Source organism: Notechis scutatus, chromosome 1, assembly GCF_049901735.1.
Source record: "Notechis scutatus isolate UNSWTSFEM ecotype Mainland chromosome 1, rNotScu1.2, whole genome shotgun sequence".
NCBI lineage: Eukaryota > Metazoa > Chordata > Lepidosauria > Squamata > Elapidae > Notechis > Notechis scutatus.
This window is the reverse complement of record NC_142009.1, coordinates 308,896,178-308,913,760: the sequence shown is the minus strand read 5'-3', so window position 1 is coordinate 308,913,760 and position 17,583 is coordinate 308,896,178. Positions and strand designations below refer to the sequence as shown.

The 17,583-nt window shown below is 37.5% G+C and overlaps 2 protein-coding genes and 1 long non-coding RNA gene across 6 annotated transcripts in view; 2 read left to right on the top strand and 1 right to left on the bottom strand.

Annotated features, from left to right (window-relative positions):
- The window catches only part of LOC113413660 (uncharacterized), a 301,334-nt gene that overhangs the window by 173,661 nt on the left and 110,090 nt on the right, over positions 1-17,583 (top strand). The gene's annotated exons all lie outside the window — the stretch shown is intronic.
- COA8 (cytochrome c oxidase assembly factor 8) lies at positions 3,078-8,664 on the bottom strand. Its single transcript, XM_026670097.2, has 6 exons — positions 8,397-8,664; positions 6,418-6,615; positions 5,849-5,912; positions 4,932-5,022; positions 4,276-4,387; positions 3,078-3,850 (listed from the first exon to the last, which is right to left on the bottom strand). The coding sequence occupies exons 1-5, from the start codon at positions 8,571-8,573 to the stop codon at positions 4,300-4,302; spliced, it is 618 nt and encodes a 205-aa protein (XP_026525882.2). The 5' UTR covers positions 8,574-8,664; the 3' UTR covers positions 3,078-3,850; positions 4,276-4,299.
- On the top strand, positions 8,662-16,322 carry BAG5 (BAG cochaperone 5). 4 transcript variants are annotated; one of them, XM_026670088.2, is made up of 2 exons: positions 8,662-8,788; positions 11,050-16,322. In XM_026670088.2, exon 2 carries the CDS (start codon positions 11,078-11,080, stop codon positions 12,431-12,433), a length of 1,356 nt encoding a protein of 451 aa, XP_026525873.1. In that variant the 5' UTR covers positions 8,662-8,788; positions 11,050-11,077; the 3' UTR covers positions 12,434-16,322. The 4 variants fall into 4 exon arrangements, with proteins under 4 accessions (XP_026525873.1, XP_026525876.1, XP_026525875.1 ...); XM_026670091.2 differs by lacking the exon at positions 8,662-8,788 and adding an exon at positions 8,803-8,961; XM_026670090.2 differs by lacking the exon at positions 8,662-8,788 and adding an exon at positions 9,863-9,919.

Sequence of the window (17,583 nt, the reverse complement as noted above, 5' to 3'; positions counted from 1 at the left end):
ACCAAGTGGTTTGTGGTGAAGAGAATGAGAGTTAGTGAATTCATTGGAACTTACTAATGAGTAAGCATGGATTTATGCTTGCTGAGTTTCATCGTTATACAGTGAAGTTGTCTATTTGTGTATATGTTGTGTGAGGAAATATCTTTTAATCACATCTGGGAATCAATTAGCTTTACAACCCATGCCCTGTTTGCAGACAATAAATTTTATTACACTTTTTTTATTTGCCTATCCTTTCTGGGAATTGTGATCTCTGGCTAGTATATAAAAGTACATATTTACCTGCATACAGATGCACATTTACAAGTTTATCAAATGTAGACATTTATTAGCAAAGATGATTCGTATAATGAGGAATTGGGCTTAATAACAAGATAGAGACTGTATCTAATCTTCCTTTCGATCAGGGTTACTTAAAGGGCAGAGTAATTTCTTGATTAAGCAATATTTGAATGTTAAAAAATTAACAAATTGGAACAATGCTTGTTAGTAGAATCCATAGAGGATATAATTTGGAAAAGCTTATGCTGTAAAAATATGTTAGTCTTTAAATTTGATTTTACTTATTTTGATGCAATAGTTAAACACTATGACCCTTCTATACTCAAATTATTTTCACTCTAGAAATTTCACTATGCTAATATCTGATATGTAGTCTAAAACGCACACCCTAAAACAAGATTCCACTAATAAGATTTCATGCACTAGACAGCAGCATCTGTAACAGTGTTTCTGAAACTTGGCACAGCAACTTTAAAATGTGTGGACCTCAATTCCCAGAATTCCTCAGCCACCAGGGCTGCCTGGCTAATTCTAGGAGAGAAAGTCCTCCTAGACTTTCCACACTAACCACACCCATTAAAGTTGCCAGTTTTGAAAATCATTGATGTACACAATGGTCATCTCACGATTATGCTTTTTCAGAACAGTACTCAATCAAAAATAAACAATAGCATTTGGTGCACACTGTATTTGTGGACAGGTAAAAGAATTATATACTCTTTGGATCAGACTATAATTATAATAATGCAGATTATAGTTTCCCTATCAGATCCAATTGGATTCATAGAGCAATCTTCTACTGGGACTCCAGATTCAACAAAGTGATATCTGAAATCACATGGTATCTGTGTTGTCTCACATTAGCAGGAAATTGGGAGAAAGGAGTGCAGAATAATCACAATCCTTTTCAGATCCTCTTTTTTATTTGGAAATGAGACAACCAGTGGATTCGAAATTAGGAGTGAGGATGCTGGTAATATAAAAATTGAAACACTAAGAACTGACAATAATACACCATGAAAGCGCTCTTCTTTTGCATAATTAAAAATACTCTGGTTTATAAACACACATTCTGTAATAGCAGTGCAATCACACAGAGACATTCATAAGAGCTTTTAGTTTAGCCTTAATCAGCCTCTTCCTTCTCTCTCATCCTCCTCTTATTCTAGTGAAATGAATACTTCAATGAAGAGATCCAATGAATAGCAGGAAATAAAGGACATGCTTGGAATGAAATCACCATTTCCCATCAGATTAAACACCATGTAGAATTTACAAACAAGATGTTTCATCATAGAATTCACAATCTTACTGAAAAATACTAGACATTAAAAAACATTTAACTTCAGCTAAAAATCAAACATTTATTTTTGTTTCTATGGAAAGCCAATGTCATTGATATTTCCCTTATTTGATTTGGACGTTACAGCAGCAAATTCTGAAAAATCCATACAGTACTCTGAATATATATCAGTAATTATAATGCAGAAACTGCTGGATCAGAATTACCTTTACCTCAGGGTTACAAAAGAATGCAAGATTCAGGAGTTGAAGAATTCTTCATCTAGGCAATTTATTGTTTTTTTAAGGGGGTGGGGAGAATAATGGGACAAAAAGCAAATGAAGCCTTTTTTAAAAAAAAGCTTGCCAGTGAAGAATTTCTGAAACTTAAGTTTACATGCAGTCCTGTAACTCTTGTCTAAGAAAAAGATTGCTATGCACAGCACTGGCTTTTTTTTTGGTGGCCATTATAATTGCCTTTGGTGTGGGTTTGTGCATATACATTGTGTATACCAATCCCTTTTCATCTGGAGCTACTAGCATCCTCTAAAGATCTGTCCTACAGGGAGATGAAATTGGCCAGACCTATTATTAGAATACTAATGGCTGCAGGGGATGGAATGGATAATAAAAGTTGCTTTCACCTGCTTATGTTTCCTTTACTGAAGGAAATGTGCCTGTAATAAAAGCAATCTTTCCATGTGTGGAAGGAACGCACAATCTGAATCCATTAGAAGTACTGCTCTATGCAAAATCCACCAGGAACCTTTCTATTCAGGCAGAAGTCGATCACAATGAGCCACTTTTCAGAATAATGCCATGAGCAAATCATTATATGACATGCCATATGGTATATATTTTGAGTTGTGGAATAGTTGCTGCTTTTCCATTAAACTAATGCAATCTATCATACATCTATTAAAGAGGCATCGGATGTGCAAATCAATAAATAAAGGTAATATTTATGTAAGAATAGATTGACAGACACAGATGATTTCTTCTAGAATGAATAATGAATATGAGATTTTAAAAAATGAATACATCAAAATGGAGACATGTTTGTATTTAATTAAATGAAGCATTAATTCCAAACTCATCTTAAAATATTTCAGTCATTTAGCAATTAATGATGTGTAAAAAAGATGAAAGGATTGGACACTGTTAGTAAAGCAGAGATCATCTGGATCGTGCTGGATTATCTGGATCAATCCAGTCCTCTTTATATTTTCCTGGGATCCATGCTGCAGGTCCAATATGTCTTAAGTGTTTCATATGCAGCCAGATAATTTCTTTTATCTCGGAAAAAGCCCAAACAGGTTTCAGAATGGCATTTGATGTGTCTTGTTGGGCAGATTTGGCATTTCTACTTCTCTGGTCCTTGGACCTATCCTTCTCAGATGTTCCCCGTGCCACATCATAGCATGTGTTGTTAACATACAATTTTCAGCCATTTAGCAAGATGTTCTATACATTTGGTCACAAATTTTTAAATAATGCAATGCAGGACAAAGCAATTCATACCCAGCAACAAAAGTCTTTATTAGGAGAACCATTCCTAAATTATAAACTTTTCAGAGATAATGATGTAAATGACACAAGTACAGTATCATCTTCATGCATTACAGTATAATGCTGGCATCTTCATGAGTGGTAATTACAGTTCCATAGAAAAATATTATTTGAATTATTTATAGTTGAAACAGTATTAATAAATTACCAGTCTTTTATAACAAAAGACTCACCATGACTAAGTATTAATTTATTTTACTCTATGAGTATCAAGTTCCTGACATATGCAGTGTTCTTGTATGCAATGTTAATCATTTTTATATTTAGACAGACTAAGAGCAACTCCAGTGGAAGGAAAAGGAACATTTAAATTACACTATATGACTAAAGTGTAATGTATGTTTACTAAGTTCAATGCCATTCTCCCCTCACTGTTTTGACAAGGCACTGGGCATGAACCTAACTTGTTGGACTGGGTATCCTCTTCCTTTTATTGTATTCTTTAATCATCTTTTGATTTATTGTTCTGATACTGCAATTTCTGGGGTTTAATCATTTGTTTTAGACAGTTCTATTATAATTATTATTTATTTTATAGTTTTCCATTATATATTAATACTGTTTCTTAACCATTGCTGTCAGCCAGAAGCATCTGATATATAAATGAACAAAATAAATAAATAAATAAAAATAAGCACCTATATACAAATATACCAGAATGCTTTGATATAATTTAGAAGAGAAACTCAATTCTTCGTCTCATCTTTGGTTGAAAAAACTAAAAAGAGAGAGAAGAGAAAAATTAGACTATAATTAGTCTATAATTAATATTTGGGCATGCTTACTATGTAACAAGCTTAATACACAGAGCCACTAAAGTAATAAAAGAAACACAACTGGATTTTATCAAAAGAGAAAATTAATATTTCTTTCAAAATTGTGTTATTCTATTTTCAGTAAGCTATAAGTGAAATTGGCAATATACTTAATCTAAACTTCCCCCAAAAGAGGAATGTTCTACAAAAGGGCAGAAGCTGCTACTTAACCACTGGGGTGATTTTTTTAAAGAACTTGTTAGCTTTAAATTAGTATAATGACATAAATGTAAATTGTAGTTGATAACTCTGTATGCAGCACTCTGAAACATAATTTTTAGTTTTGTATTTTTAAATGTCAAAGCTGCAACTTAAGAATCAAATTTACCCAAAGTTGCTGTTAGTTTGCATTTCATTTCAGTCCAAATTTCTTCCACGCTTTTTCAAACGCTACTTGTGCCATGAGGAATGTGATAGCAAAATTCCGTTTGTACCATTCCCTACATTTGAGAAGCAAAGGAACATAGCAAAACCAGTCATCCTTAGAAGATAAATATTTAGGGGGAAAAACTTCTGTCTTTGCATAATTAAAATGAACCCTAACAGCGTGCTGTTGAAAGTACCTTTCTAGAAAAATACCCTACTCTGTACTATCTGTGGATGTATGCAAAATCTGCATGATTTCAGTGTTATTTATTTTATTTCATATCCCCACTTATCTGCATATTTCAGTGAATACAACTGAACGTACTAGGCCTCAAGATATCTGCCTCAAGGCCTGCTATTATCAGTTACGTAGAGTATGAGACTGATGCGCAGCCTACTGCACTAGATGAAACAGTCAATGAAGAAATATTAAGAATATAGAAAATACAATGCAGATTGGTAGGTGAATAGCAAGAGAGAAACAGGTAAAGTCAGCTTTTTGGAAACAATTCCAAAAATGTTATTAAACAAATTGGTCTTAAAGAAATCAATGAAAGTGAAGGATAGAACTGATTTGAAAAGTAAGGAAAGAAAACTATCCTGAAAAGTATCTCTCACCTATTGTAGTATACATTTTTTCCCAAGTTTTTACTTAGGAAATCTTTGTAAAATTCAGCCATTTCCTCTATAGTCAGTGATGCTTTCTGACCTGAAAAGGAAATGAAACCACAATTTATAGATCAGGAAAAAACCTTAATGGTTAATTTATTTGTTCTTTATTATGACAGGTTTAATATCAAATTGAAATTGAAGGCAGGTTATCCAAATTTATAGATTTATGGCTCCCTATGATCTCTTTTATATACAAACAACCCTCCACAGAACAGTTGTATTATTTTAGGAATGTTCTCTTCACATTAAAGATCTGTATGAATCCTGTAAAATGAAAATGCTGTATGAAATTCAAGCAGCAGCATTAGTAGTAATTGGTTAAACGTAGGTATCCAAAATTTTGGCTTGCCTATGCTGTACTGAGTAAAGAGGAATTATCTTGGGCCACATCAATCTCTCTCTCTCTCTCTCTTTTTTTCTTCTCTCCCCCCCTCTCAGTTTACAATCTATGGGTATGCCTTACTAGCTGTCCAGGGTGCATCTGGGCCTATGGCCATGGGTTGAGTTGCCTGGGTTAAATGAATAATACTAAGCGGAGAAGAAAAATATTTTTTTTATAACTAAGACTCACTCCAAATTCATGAAAAGTTATGGACTTCTTTCAGGCTCCTCTGTAACTGAATTTTAGTTATATTACTCTATATCATAAGTTCTCTAACTTATAACTTCACTCTCAAGAAGCATAATGTGTGCGTGCGTATGTGCGTGTGTGTGTATATATATATGTGTGTGTGTGTGTATGGTTAGATTTAAGTGTGTGTGTGTGTGTGTGTGTGTGTGTGTATGAATGGTTAGATTTGAAATCCACAAATAATATAAATCATTTAAGAATGTATGCCAAATCGTAAAATTAATGATCTAACCTTTTTCATCTCTTGGCTGTATACCCTTGGCTTTCAGTCTAGAACAAATAAATTCTTCTTTTTCCTGAAATAGGATTCAATAATATTATAATATACTGGTTCTTAGTGTATTGGTATCATCTTATAAGTGACTATTATCAGTCATAATAGTCATTGCAAAATCCACTCCATCTAATATTTTAACTGATGGATAAGATTCTCTTCAAAACAGAGATTAATGTATCTTCAGCAAATGCAATTCTGTAAAAAAAATTCAGCAGCTATCTATTCATTTTGATATGACTATTAAAACTGAGAGAGGACCTACTTAAGACTAACACATTTGTACAGCAATAAAAATACAAAAAAATACACTGGCTCTAGCTTAGGGTAAACAAACAATTAAGTTTATGACAGTAAGACTTCATAATTGGTATTGGAGTAATTTAGAAATGAAAAATAAATTAAAATATCACAAATATAAAAATGAATTGTATATTGAACAGTTGAATAATATCATTCCTTTAAAACAAATATTATGCAAGCCTTAAAAGAACACCTAGTGCCACCTGGTGGTTTTATATGTCTACCTTTCTAAATGATAAATTTTGATTTGTCCAGAATTCTTGATTCCAAGCCTGGGTTTCCTGCCTAAGTTCTCTCAGTCTTCGCTCCAATGGAGTTTCATGTTTAGGAACATAAAATATTACTGGTCGAAGATTTGAATATTGATCAGGAGGTCCAATCCAATCACAGCAAGAATCTGAAGGCGGGTAAAAACGTGAAACCTTAAAAGAGAGGGGAGGAGGGGTTAATACAAAGCATCACAAATTATTTCAACATTACATTTCCCAAATGAAAGAAGCAAGCTATACAAACAATTATAAAGGTGAGATTTTTTTTTAAAGAATAACATTTAACACTGGACAAAATTCAATCTTATGTCTATCTTGTAGTTTAGCAAACATCAAATAGGATAGTGGTGATGAAATGAAATAATCAGAACAAATATTTTAAAAAAAAGAATGCTATCATATTAAAACATAGAAAAGGAGACAATTGGGACAGGCAATCAATACAATACATACAATTTTCCAAATTTCATACATAGATCCCCAATTTGTTTTCCCCTGATAGAAAACAGGTGTGGTTTATGATGTCTCCATAAGACTTAGTATCTCTAGTTTGCCCTTAATTCCCCAAAGGCCCAAATGTTCAGTTCCAAACCCATGATATCATGCACTGCTGAACATCCCCACTGTAATTTTCAGATCCTATTTTTAACAAGAAAACAAGTGAAAAACTAATCTCCTCATAAAGGAAGTAGCTCAATTGGAAAAAAAGAAAATAAACTACAAAACAAAATACTACAAAGGAGTAAAGTTCATAGAGGACAGATAAACTAAAGCAATTGTTTGTAATTTTAACAAAGAATTGTGGGGATATTAAAATCATTTTACAAGCTGCCCTTCAAAATATTTTTTTCTGGATACTGTAATACAGTATTCTGAAATTGTAATTTAAAATTGAGACTAACTATAATCTAACATGGCAAAAAAACCCAAAATATTATTGGCGATAAATGGAACAGCAATACAGTTACTCTTATTTCTAGTTTTTGGAGATTGTGTTAAAGCTTCAAAAGCTAACAAAGTAGGCTTCCCTCATTCCAGATCTAGGGACCATTACAGATGAGATAGTGGCACTGGTGGAGAAGGGTATCAGAAGGGAGGACATTGTACTTAATGTGATGATCCAAGCCCCATCCCTTTATAAACACATATAGAAAGGAAGGCAGAACTTAGATTACGATGGCATAACCACTATCCCACTGATGCCACAGTGGGTAGTTGTTCTCCATATATTTCTTGCAAAGTGTGGGGAAGGATAGTCTAAATATCTACTCTTCTTTAGGCAGTTCCAAAATATGAAGAGATTCAGGAGTTAAAATCAGTTTCTTAAATTGAAGTCATGCAGACCATGAAGTGAATATTTAATCCCAGACAGTTCATTTGGTATCACCGTTTCCAAACTGTTTTCAAAATCAGCTTTACACACAGTGCAAAATGGTAATCTAGGCAGTTAGCAGAGCACAGATTACTAAAGACAGCCGAAGTGGTTAAAAGTGCATTGAACAGAAGAAAACATTTTTGTGTAATGAAAAAACAATCTCGCATCAACAAGAGAGGCAACCTGATCTTTTTCTGTCACAGAAAGAAAACCGAAAAGGGGAAATATTATACCTTAACCCACACGTTATGCACAGAGCCTTGTCCAGGATAAGAGACCATCATTTCACTAACTCCAAGCAGCTTCCTTCATTTCTCTGATTTGCTTACCAAGACTTGATGAGTAAATCACAATTGGCTGAATTTACAAAACACGCAAATGCAACCAGATTATCGTTAAAATTTGGGCTATGTGAACCAAGCCACCGACTCTATGACAGCAGATGGTTACCCGGTGCCCTCCCGCACTCAAGTCACGCTGGCTGGGAACCAGACAAACGGAATTACGAAACTTTGACAGGGCACTTGGGTACCTTAGCCCCTTATTTTCTCCGCGTTACCTGTGTCTTGGGAGGCGAGGGCGCGCTCTTCCTCTCCGGATCTTCGCCCTGCGAAGGCCCCCCGGAGACTGAGGACGACAAAAACCTGCAGCCGAAGCAGGTCGAGACTAAGTACGGGCAACCGCCTAGGCTGTATAGAAACCCTCGTCTCCTCAAGAGTGCCGCCATCCCGGACATACCGAGGCGACAGCCGCAAGAACTGAACGCGCCCGTCACTTTACGGCAACGTCGTGAAAGGGGAGGGGCGGAGGGAGATTTCCCTGTCAGTTCTCGCGCGCTCTCCTCGTTGCCTCAAATGGCGCCGGCGTTATCGAGCGCCGGGAGAGCGCGCGAGCTGGCCTGGCGGCGGGAGTGTTGCGATCAGCCTGGATCATTTTCGAGCCATACTTGAGGTGAGAAAGAGAGCGGAGAGGGGGAGGGACGTGGCGCCGAAGGTGCTACGGAGAACTCCCATCCTGCAGTGCGCTTCCGAAGGACGATAACGTGGGGATTGGAAAGCGGGAAGGAGAGAATGGAAAGCCCGCAACGTCGGTTCGAAGGAAGGGAGCTAGAAGAGCGGAGCGACGTTAGTGGAATTACCTGACTCGCGGGAGGGGGGAAAGAGTATGGAGTGGAAGGTGAAGGGGAGAAGACTTGCGGCATAAGGAGGGAAGGGAGGCTGGTGCTTGCCGACGGGGCGAAGGAGCTGGGCGAGTTATAGTGAATATGCCCGGGCGGCTGCTGTTTAATTGGGAGCGTGGAAGCGGGTACAAGGCTTCTCAAACCGAGGGTGAAGAGGAAAGCAAAGGCAGGCAGGCCTGGTAAGATTGCTTGGTGGGCGATTGTGAAGACTGGCATTCCGATGAAGTTGGCGAGCCAGGGGCCGAATCAAACAAGCCGGGGGCTTGAAGGCTCGGCAAAACCCCGCGGCCAATAGGGGTGACCTGAAACCTGCTCTAGTCTAAACGACCCCAATTGCCGCCCTTTCCAGTCGGTCCTGTGGCGTCCTCCCCTATGCCTGCCTGCCTGCCTTCCCCCACCCCTTCCTGCTGTCAAGGTGGGCCGTAGAGAAAGAAAAAGTGCAGAGAAGTCCTCGTTTATCGGGGCCCATGGAGGGACGAATCTGGATTAGGCAAGGGTCACCTGTGGGGGGGGGGGGTTGGAGAGAGGGGGGTCTCCCAAGGCGGGTAGGCCAAGCGGCTGTTCGCCTCGTGTTGAGTCCAAGCCCCCCCCTTTTTTTAGTGCAGCGGGAGAGCTTCTCGGGAGACCCGCTCTGCGTCAGATCAGGCGACGAGCCCTCACTACTTGGCAAGCGTTGAAGCAGCGGCGTGCAGGGGGCGGGGGCGACTATTTTTAAGCGTAGCGTAGCGCAGCTGGCGGCGGCGGAGTCCCGGCAGGGGGAGGGGAGGGCGAGATTTAGGAAGCAGATGGGAAGAGCCGCGTCGGGGGGGGAATGGGGTGGCGAATGGAGACCCGTGTCGGGGATTGGGGTGGTGGTGAAAACCTATGCGGAGATTGTGACGGCGCAGATGGGTCTTCCCCCGGTAAATAGCTCCAGGTTGATCAAGGGTGTTTGCGAAGGGGGCGGGGAGGGGGGAACCCCCTGTCCTCGTCTCCTCCAGAACTCGAACCCGTTTGCTTTCTCCGCCTCCCCTTCCTCCTCCCCCCGCCCCAGCGGCCTCCCCTCCTCTCCTTCAGACGTTCCCGGAGAAGCGCCCCGGTGGCCAAAGCGGAATTAAGATTGTGCAGCATTGTGAAGTCACTGGTGGGGGGGGGGAGCGTGGGGCGGCGAGGGGGGGGGTCAGAGAGAGAGGACGGCGGGGAGGTTGTCGGCGCGCTCTACCTGGGGGAAGCGGCCCGAGCTCGGGGCTGATTCCTGGCTACCTTCCTGCAGGAATGTAGGATTGAGACAGGGGCCGGGGATCAAGCTCTGTGCACGGGGACTCGCTTCCCCCGAAGAGCTTCTCACTGGGTAAGAATAGGGCGGACCCGGGAGGGTTGGGGTGCAATAAGTATCGGGGCTTGAATGAGTTGCAGCTTCGCTCTGTGCCAAGCGGTAGCTGGTAGACATGGCCGCAGTGTGTTTTGAGTGGAATCGATGGACCGGACTCAAAAGTATTGTCACCCTGGCTAGTACAGTTTGAAATGACGAGGAGGACTGTCTTTATTTCTGGAGAAACGAGGAAAAGGCAAAAATATAACTCCCGTATTTCCCTGGGATGACCAAAGAAGGGTAACAAGAGATATATCTGTTTTTGTCCCTATTTTATCTGCTTTTGATTACTAGAAGAATATTGTGTGGGGAGGCAGTTGGTACTGTTTTTTTCTTCAATACATCAGCACTTGTTATGACTTGCTTGTGGTATTTAAAAGAGATTGGGGAAAGAAACCACTCTGCTTGGAACATTTTAGTTTATACTTTTTACTTTTGGCAAGGGGTAGACCAATTTAATTAGAGATGTTGTAAGTTCATAATATGCATCAGATTTAAAGCAACTGGCAGAATCTTTCAATATTACAGCTATGATATCGTCAAACTGATGTGTTGTACTGTATTGTCTCTCAAATAAAACAATAGTGGAATATTTATTGAGTACTTCCAACTGCACATACATGTTCTTAGAATATTTTCAAACAATCTGTTACATTTTATTGTGTTTTCCATTGTTTTTAGTTCTGTTGAAACTGGATGAAGAAAAAGAATGGATATGGGTAACCAACATCCATCTATCAAAAGGCTGCAAGAAATACAAAAAGAAGTCAAAGACTTTGAATGTCAAGTCGTAGCCTTCAGTGGTTTGTCCAGTGATAGAGCTTACAAGAAATTAGAAAGGACTTTGACTAAACAGCTTTTTGAAATAGATTCTGTGGATGCTGAAGGAAGAGGTGATGTTCAGCAAGCCAGAAAGAGGGCTGCCCAAGAAACTGAGAAACTGCTTAAGGAACTAGAGCAGAATGCAAACCATCCCCAAAGGCTGGAGATAGAATCCATATTTAACGAGGCACAGGCATTGGTGGAGCAGGAAATCACTGCCTTTTATAAAGGAGGCAACTGTGTAACTGAGGAATTTGAAGAAGGTTTACAGGATATAATTTTTAGACTCACTCAGGTAAAAACTGGAGGGAAAATTTCTCTGCGGAAAGCCAGATATCGCACCCTGACCAAAATATGTGCTGTTCAAGAAATTATAAGTCATTGTACAAAGCAGCAGCCTTCCCTGCCATTGTCTAGTGATGCACATCCTTCTGTTTCCAAAATTAATTCTGTCATAGGAGATGTGAACAAAGCAAAAGGGACTCTTATTGCTGTATTAATGGGAGTAAACAACAATGAGACCTGTAGACATTTATCCTGTGTACTCACAGGTCTGATTGCTGATCTGGATGCCTTGGATGTATGTGGTCACCCAGAAATAAGAAACTATCGTAAAGAAGTAGTGGAAGAGATCAATAGATTGCAAAAATATCTGGATCTGGAAGAAGAAGCAGATTCCACTTATGCTTATGACTTGGCACAAAACGGATCCATTATAAAAATAGAAGAAATACGCAATAACATGAAAGAAGTTAAAGGTTCCCTTTTAAAAATAGAGAAAGCTTCAGATTTGTATCTAAAGTCAAAGACAGAGTTGCAGGGGTTAATCGCCCAGTTGGATGAAATAAGTCCAGGCAATAATCCCTGCATCCGAGAAGCCAGGAGGCGAGCCGTGATAGAAGTGCAAACCCTCATAACTTATACTGACTTAAAGGAAGCACTTCTTAAGCAACAAGCCTTTGTAGAGCAAACAGAAACAGAAACAGACGTCTCATCACAAAAAGCAATTTGGAATATTCTTGGAAACGTAGCTCAGATTCAGCAAGAGGTGTTGTCTTTTGATGGGAACAGAACTGATAAGAACTACATGCGGCTAGAGGAGCTCCTCACCAAACAGCTTCTAGCACTTGATGCTATAGATCCTCGAGATGAGCGTTCAAAAGTATCCAGGAAACAGGCAGTGAAGCTTGCACAGAACATTCTTTACTATTTGGACATGAAAACTGATGAATGGGAGTACTAAAATAATATTGGTCTTGTGTGCTAGATGTTGGTTTCTCTCTTGCACTTTATAACAGCCAGTCTCCCTGTTACTATAAGACTAACAGTTCCATCATTTGCTCATCTGTTTGAGGTTGAGTAAAAGTTGGACTGGGTTAAGCAGCAACTTTTTCCTGCTCGTGCAATCAGGCAGTGAAGGCAGTCCAATTATGTTACAATTTTTGTCATAGCCTGTTTTCTGTTGTTTGCATGATTTGTGAAGAAGACTCCCAAAACTGCATCTCCAGCTGTTGCCTAAAGCTTTCTATATAAAATTCTACACCAAGACAAAATACAGTCTTGTAAAATCAAAGCAAAATTAATGAGAAAATCCAGTGCAAATGTCAGTCAGCCTTAAACCAGTTTAGATGTTTGCAGTTGTCTGGTTCAATCCAGTCGCAATCCAAAGGATTAAATGCAAATTACTCATGGCTGTTTTGTGTGTTTGATTTAATCTTGCTGATCTTTCATCTGAGATTTTTTTAAATATCTGAAATATAGATATAAATTGTAATTGCATACTTTCTTCTGATTTCCATAGGATTATTTCAGAATTAACAGAGTTACAGTCGATCACCTTGCACATTCTGGAATTCTCATTATGTAACAGCGTTCCGTGCGCCTTTGGCGTTTAGTCATGACAGCCACATGACCACGGAGATGTCTTCAGACAGCTCTGGCTCTTCAGCTTTGAAACGGAGATGAGCACTGCCCCCTAGAGTCGGGAAGGACTAGTACATTTGTGCAAGGGGAACCTTTACCTTTTTAAACTAGAAGAACACCAGAATATAGAAATGGTACTTTAAAGATAGAATGCACAGCATAAGTTGAATATATATTTTCTGAATTATGGTGAACTTTTCAGTAATCAATGATTCTGAATTTGGGATCTTAATAGCTGTGTAGATATTTTCCTTTAATTTTGTGATGATTTGGTAGATATTGGGCAACTTGTCAAACATTCCTTTGCATTTTTTAGATTGATTCATCAATTCTTTCTCCAGACTAAGCTTGACACAAAAATGTTACTTTTTCTAAGATTTCATGTGCTGCTATTATAGCTTAAGAGTGTTGTTTAAAACTGTTTTATTTTCCAAATGGCTGTTCATGATTTATGAAGGCAGCAGATATTTCTTTTAACTTTTTAAATCTTTCAATCCATCAAAATGACTAAACATTTCAGAAAACAGAATTTAAAAAATAAAAGCATTGTTATATATTACTTTAACTATCCTGAATAGGTTATATGTACTATTCCTAAGTATACAAGAAAAAGTTGCTTTAGTTTTTTTAACATTTTGTCCTCTATTACCTTTTTGTTTTCACTGAAGTCTCATAATTCATTAACAGTATCTGATAATATTTTTGAATACATTAAACCTAAGTCAGTTTAGCAATAATTTTTCCCTGTTGCTATTCGGAATAGGAGAAATCAACAGCAATTATATTTTTAGAATGCATTGTTAGTATCATCCAGAAATCTGCAGTCGATTAATATGTAGAATAACATGTTTCTAATCCAATCTCCATATAATAATCAAAATTATTGGCTTGTAGAATATTATTTCTACAATACATGATTAATGCATGCTGAGATATTACACTGATGTCTATGAATAAAGTTTTAGTATAGAATTAAAAGGCATAAGGCTTATTCTTCAGAAACAAGTGCCTTTTAAATGACCTTTGAATTTGTAGCACCTTGTAGCTTATGACTGCTGTAGTTTACTTCATGGTGTTTTTCAGTGAAGTTTTTTCTGTAGTATGGATTACATCAGTTACAGCTTTAAAAAAGCTATCATATTTGTAAGTCTCTACTGTGATATTAGCAAACGCCTAAAACCTTGATGACGGCAACCTCCATTTTGCTTAGTTTTGTCCTTGGCCTAGTCTCATTGGCTCAATTCTCTGATCTCTTTGTGTGTTTCATTTCTGTAAGATGTAAAAAAGAGTAGTAGCTCAATTTACTTTAAAATTAATTTTGATCTTGTTGCACAAAAAGTGTTTTTAAAGCTTGATGTATTTTTGTTATTCTAATATTTTGGTGAATCTGTGTCAATGAACAGTTAATAAGAGTCCAAAATGGACTAATAAGCATTTTGTTAACTTCATCATCAGCAACTTCATGTTGTCCTTTTTCTCATTGCTTAAAATGATTACTTCTATCTTTTTGTACTGTTCTAGTTTGGGCCCTTAGTAAATTGTCTACCATATCGGATTAAGATATTTACACCTGAATTAGAAGTTTTCATTCTACTTACATGATTTTGATCCCACACCCTGCACACGTAGTTTCCACATGGTTTGGATTCCCCATTAATATAACTTTCAAGACAGTAATACAAGTGTTTTTCTTCCAGTCTCTTTTCCCCTTCTTCCACTTCCATGTGGAAGCTATTGCTTATTTGAGTACTCTGAAATGAGATGGCAGATTAGACATGTATTTTTTAGGGAACAAATAAATAATTGGCTGTGTATCTACTTGTCCCTCAGCTCACAGAAAACTCTTCACAGAAGATACCTTTGTGAAAGGAAGAGAAAGATGATTACTGCTGATTCTCCTCTCTCTTTACTTCCCTGGATTCCATAAAATAAGCTTCAGTGTTTGGGGAACAGCATTACATTTGATGTTGAAAATTGTAGCAGAAAGAAAGTTTATATTTGGATTTAGTTTTTATGCTGTTTATGCTTCAGAAACATTCTTAATATTGGTTACTAGTGACTGCAGGTAGTACCTTGTATGGAAAAAAAATCTTTTCAGTAAATTCTAACTAGTGGAAGAGGAGAAAGTCCTTTATTCCCATGTAGTTCTGAAGGAGTCTAGCAATCATTTGGGGGAACTTTCTGGAATCACATAGAGAGTGGTTTAGTGGTTTAAAAAGAATGGAAAACTGTAAAAACAGCTCGGAACTGTTTCCTTTATGCTATTCTAGTTTGCATCACATACATCCTGTTTTTTGGGGGGGTATTTTAACTTTAAGATTTTCTATTAACCCTTTGCTCATATTTTACACATAACTGCAATGCTGTGTTATTCTAAACTTCAACATGTAGGCTTCTAGTACACAGGGACATTCTTACAGTTCCCATGACTCTTGCACCTTGTAAAAGCTGCAGGTTTTAAAGAGAATGTGTAATAAAATTACAGTAGATATTGTACTAAGAGCATAATTTTCCATTTTTCTATTTACAAATAATCTCTAGCTCTCAAATTTAAGTGTGCTTTGCTGATCTATATTAAGTTACTTGGTATAACTATAAATCTGCTTTTTGCATGAATAAATATGAAAAAGTAAATATGATAAACCAAAATGAAACATTGTAAATTTGGTTTGCGCATTTAAGAATATTCATTTTCTACTTAACATGCAAGTAATTACAGCACATATTTTCCATTGCAAAGATTTAACAGTCTATTCTGCAGTTCTGCATTGGACCAGATCAGAGGGTGTTTTTTTTAATATAAAGGTTTTTGTGTAGTGCCATAGTATTTAGAGTAAGAAACACATGTAATTCTACTCAAATACATCATGATTTTGATTGTATTGCTTTAGATGTTCTGTTGCTCTAAATAGCCGCCTGATAGCTTTCTGATATCTTTGCCAGCAATCACAAAACAATTTTGTTTTGAGCAGTTTGAAATTAACTATTCCAATATGATTGACAAACCATTGTAATCAGCTTTTATAATTAAGCTTTCTCTGGGCACTAGACCTGTAGTTGGTACATATTCTGTTGTATGTTAAACTTGAGAACAAGCTACCATGTGGTTGGAACTTGCTATTTTTTGAAGAAGTGTATTATCTCATGTTTATGTATTGCACTGTTCAGTATATACAGATTCAGAAATCAAATAAATTATTTGGATGTTGCTTTCTTGACAATTTATTCCAGGACAGAATAATTCTTTGTGTTGCATGGCGGGTTGTGGGTATAAAATACTTTCTATACTTCGACATAATGGTCTACACAGCCATTGCTGATACATGGATGGGATTAGAATGTTAAATTAGGATTTTCTTCTTTTTGATAAAAAAAAATAGTTATCAAATATAGGCCTTTTTAAGAAGTACAATTTTAGAAATAATATGTTAATATAATGAAATGCAGCCTTTCCTCAACTAGACCCTGGATGGTCATACATGCCCTGACCACCTTATAATTAAATTATGGCAATGTGCTCTATATGAGGCTGCCCTTGAAGACCTTGTGGAAGCCTCAACTGCTTCAAAATGCTGCAACCTGAGCAATAATGGGCACTTTTCATTATGCTCATGAGTCCCAATTTGTGTTGGTTGCCAGTAGGCTTCCAGGTGCCATTCAAGCCTGGGTATCCGAGGGATTCCCTCATCTCCAAATGTTCCTGCTCACCCATTATGTTTGGGCTGAGTGGGTGTACTCTGGGTCTCCTCAATTAAACATCTTGTGGGACCGTTGAAGCATGCTTTTTAAGTCACTGTCCCCTACCTCTGGAAAATAATCCGCTCAGAGATATGGACACTGCCATTCTGCAATTTGGGAAAACACTTAAGACCTGACTCTGTTCCCAGACTTTAGGTTAATTGCTTGTGTTTTCATAGTTTTGGTTGTTTTTGAATTGAACTGTTGGTTTATGTTTTTAATTGTTTTCGCCAGAAATTACTGAAGTGATCAGCCATCACATATTAAATTATTATTAAAATGTAAAATTGGAACCTTAGAATCTGACTATCTAGGATTTAACTACTTGAACTCCTGGATGAAAGAGGTGATGTAATTATAACCACTAAATGCAATTTAATGGCCTTCCCAATCAAAAAGCTTTTCAAAGGGGCAACAGATTACAAATACTTCCATCTTTCTAAAATGTTCCTTTATCCTGTTTTACCCCCCACTCCATGGGGTTTGGTATAAGAAACACAAGATGGTGAACCTTAAATTATTTCTACTCCTTTAATGATTATATCAGAATAAAATTTTATTGATAGGAGGGGAAGTTATATTTGTATGTCCTGCATAGCTAAGATCTATTTAATGCACTGTAGATAGTTGGCAGAAAGAAAAACTTTAAAAATGGTGGATAATTCATTTATTTGGTGTTTTAGGAGTTCTGTATTAATTTTCTGCAAAGTATCAACATAGCATGACATGGAT

What these genes read in the sequence shown, in the direction of transcription:
- COA8 (XM_026670097.2), bottom strand. Translation starts at nt 8,573, where the DNA reads ATGTCCGGGATGGCGGCACTCTTGAGGAGACGAGGGTTTCTATACAGC. An exon ending in AAAATTTATCATTTAGAAAG is followed by an intron (nt 5,913 to 6,417) that starts GTAGACATATAA and finishes ATCCTATTTCAG; the next exon opens with GAAAAAGAAGAATTTATTTG. An exon ending in ACAGCCAAGAGATGAAAAAG is followed by an intron (nt 5,023 to 5,848) that starts GTTAGATCATTA and finishes TTTCCTTTTCAG; the next exon opens with GTCAGAAAGCATCACTGACT.
- BAG5 (XM_026670088.2), top strand. Translation starts at nt 11,078, where the DNA reads ATGGATATGGGTAACCAACATCCATCTATCAAAAGGCTGCAAGAAATA.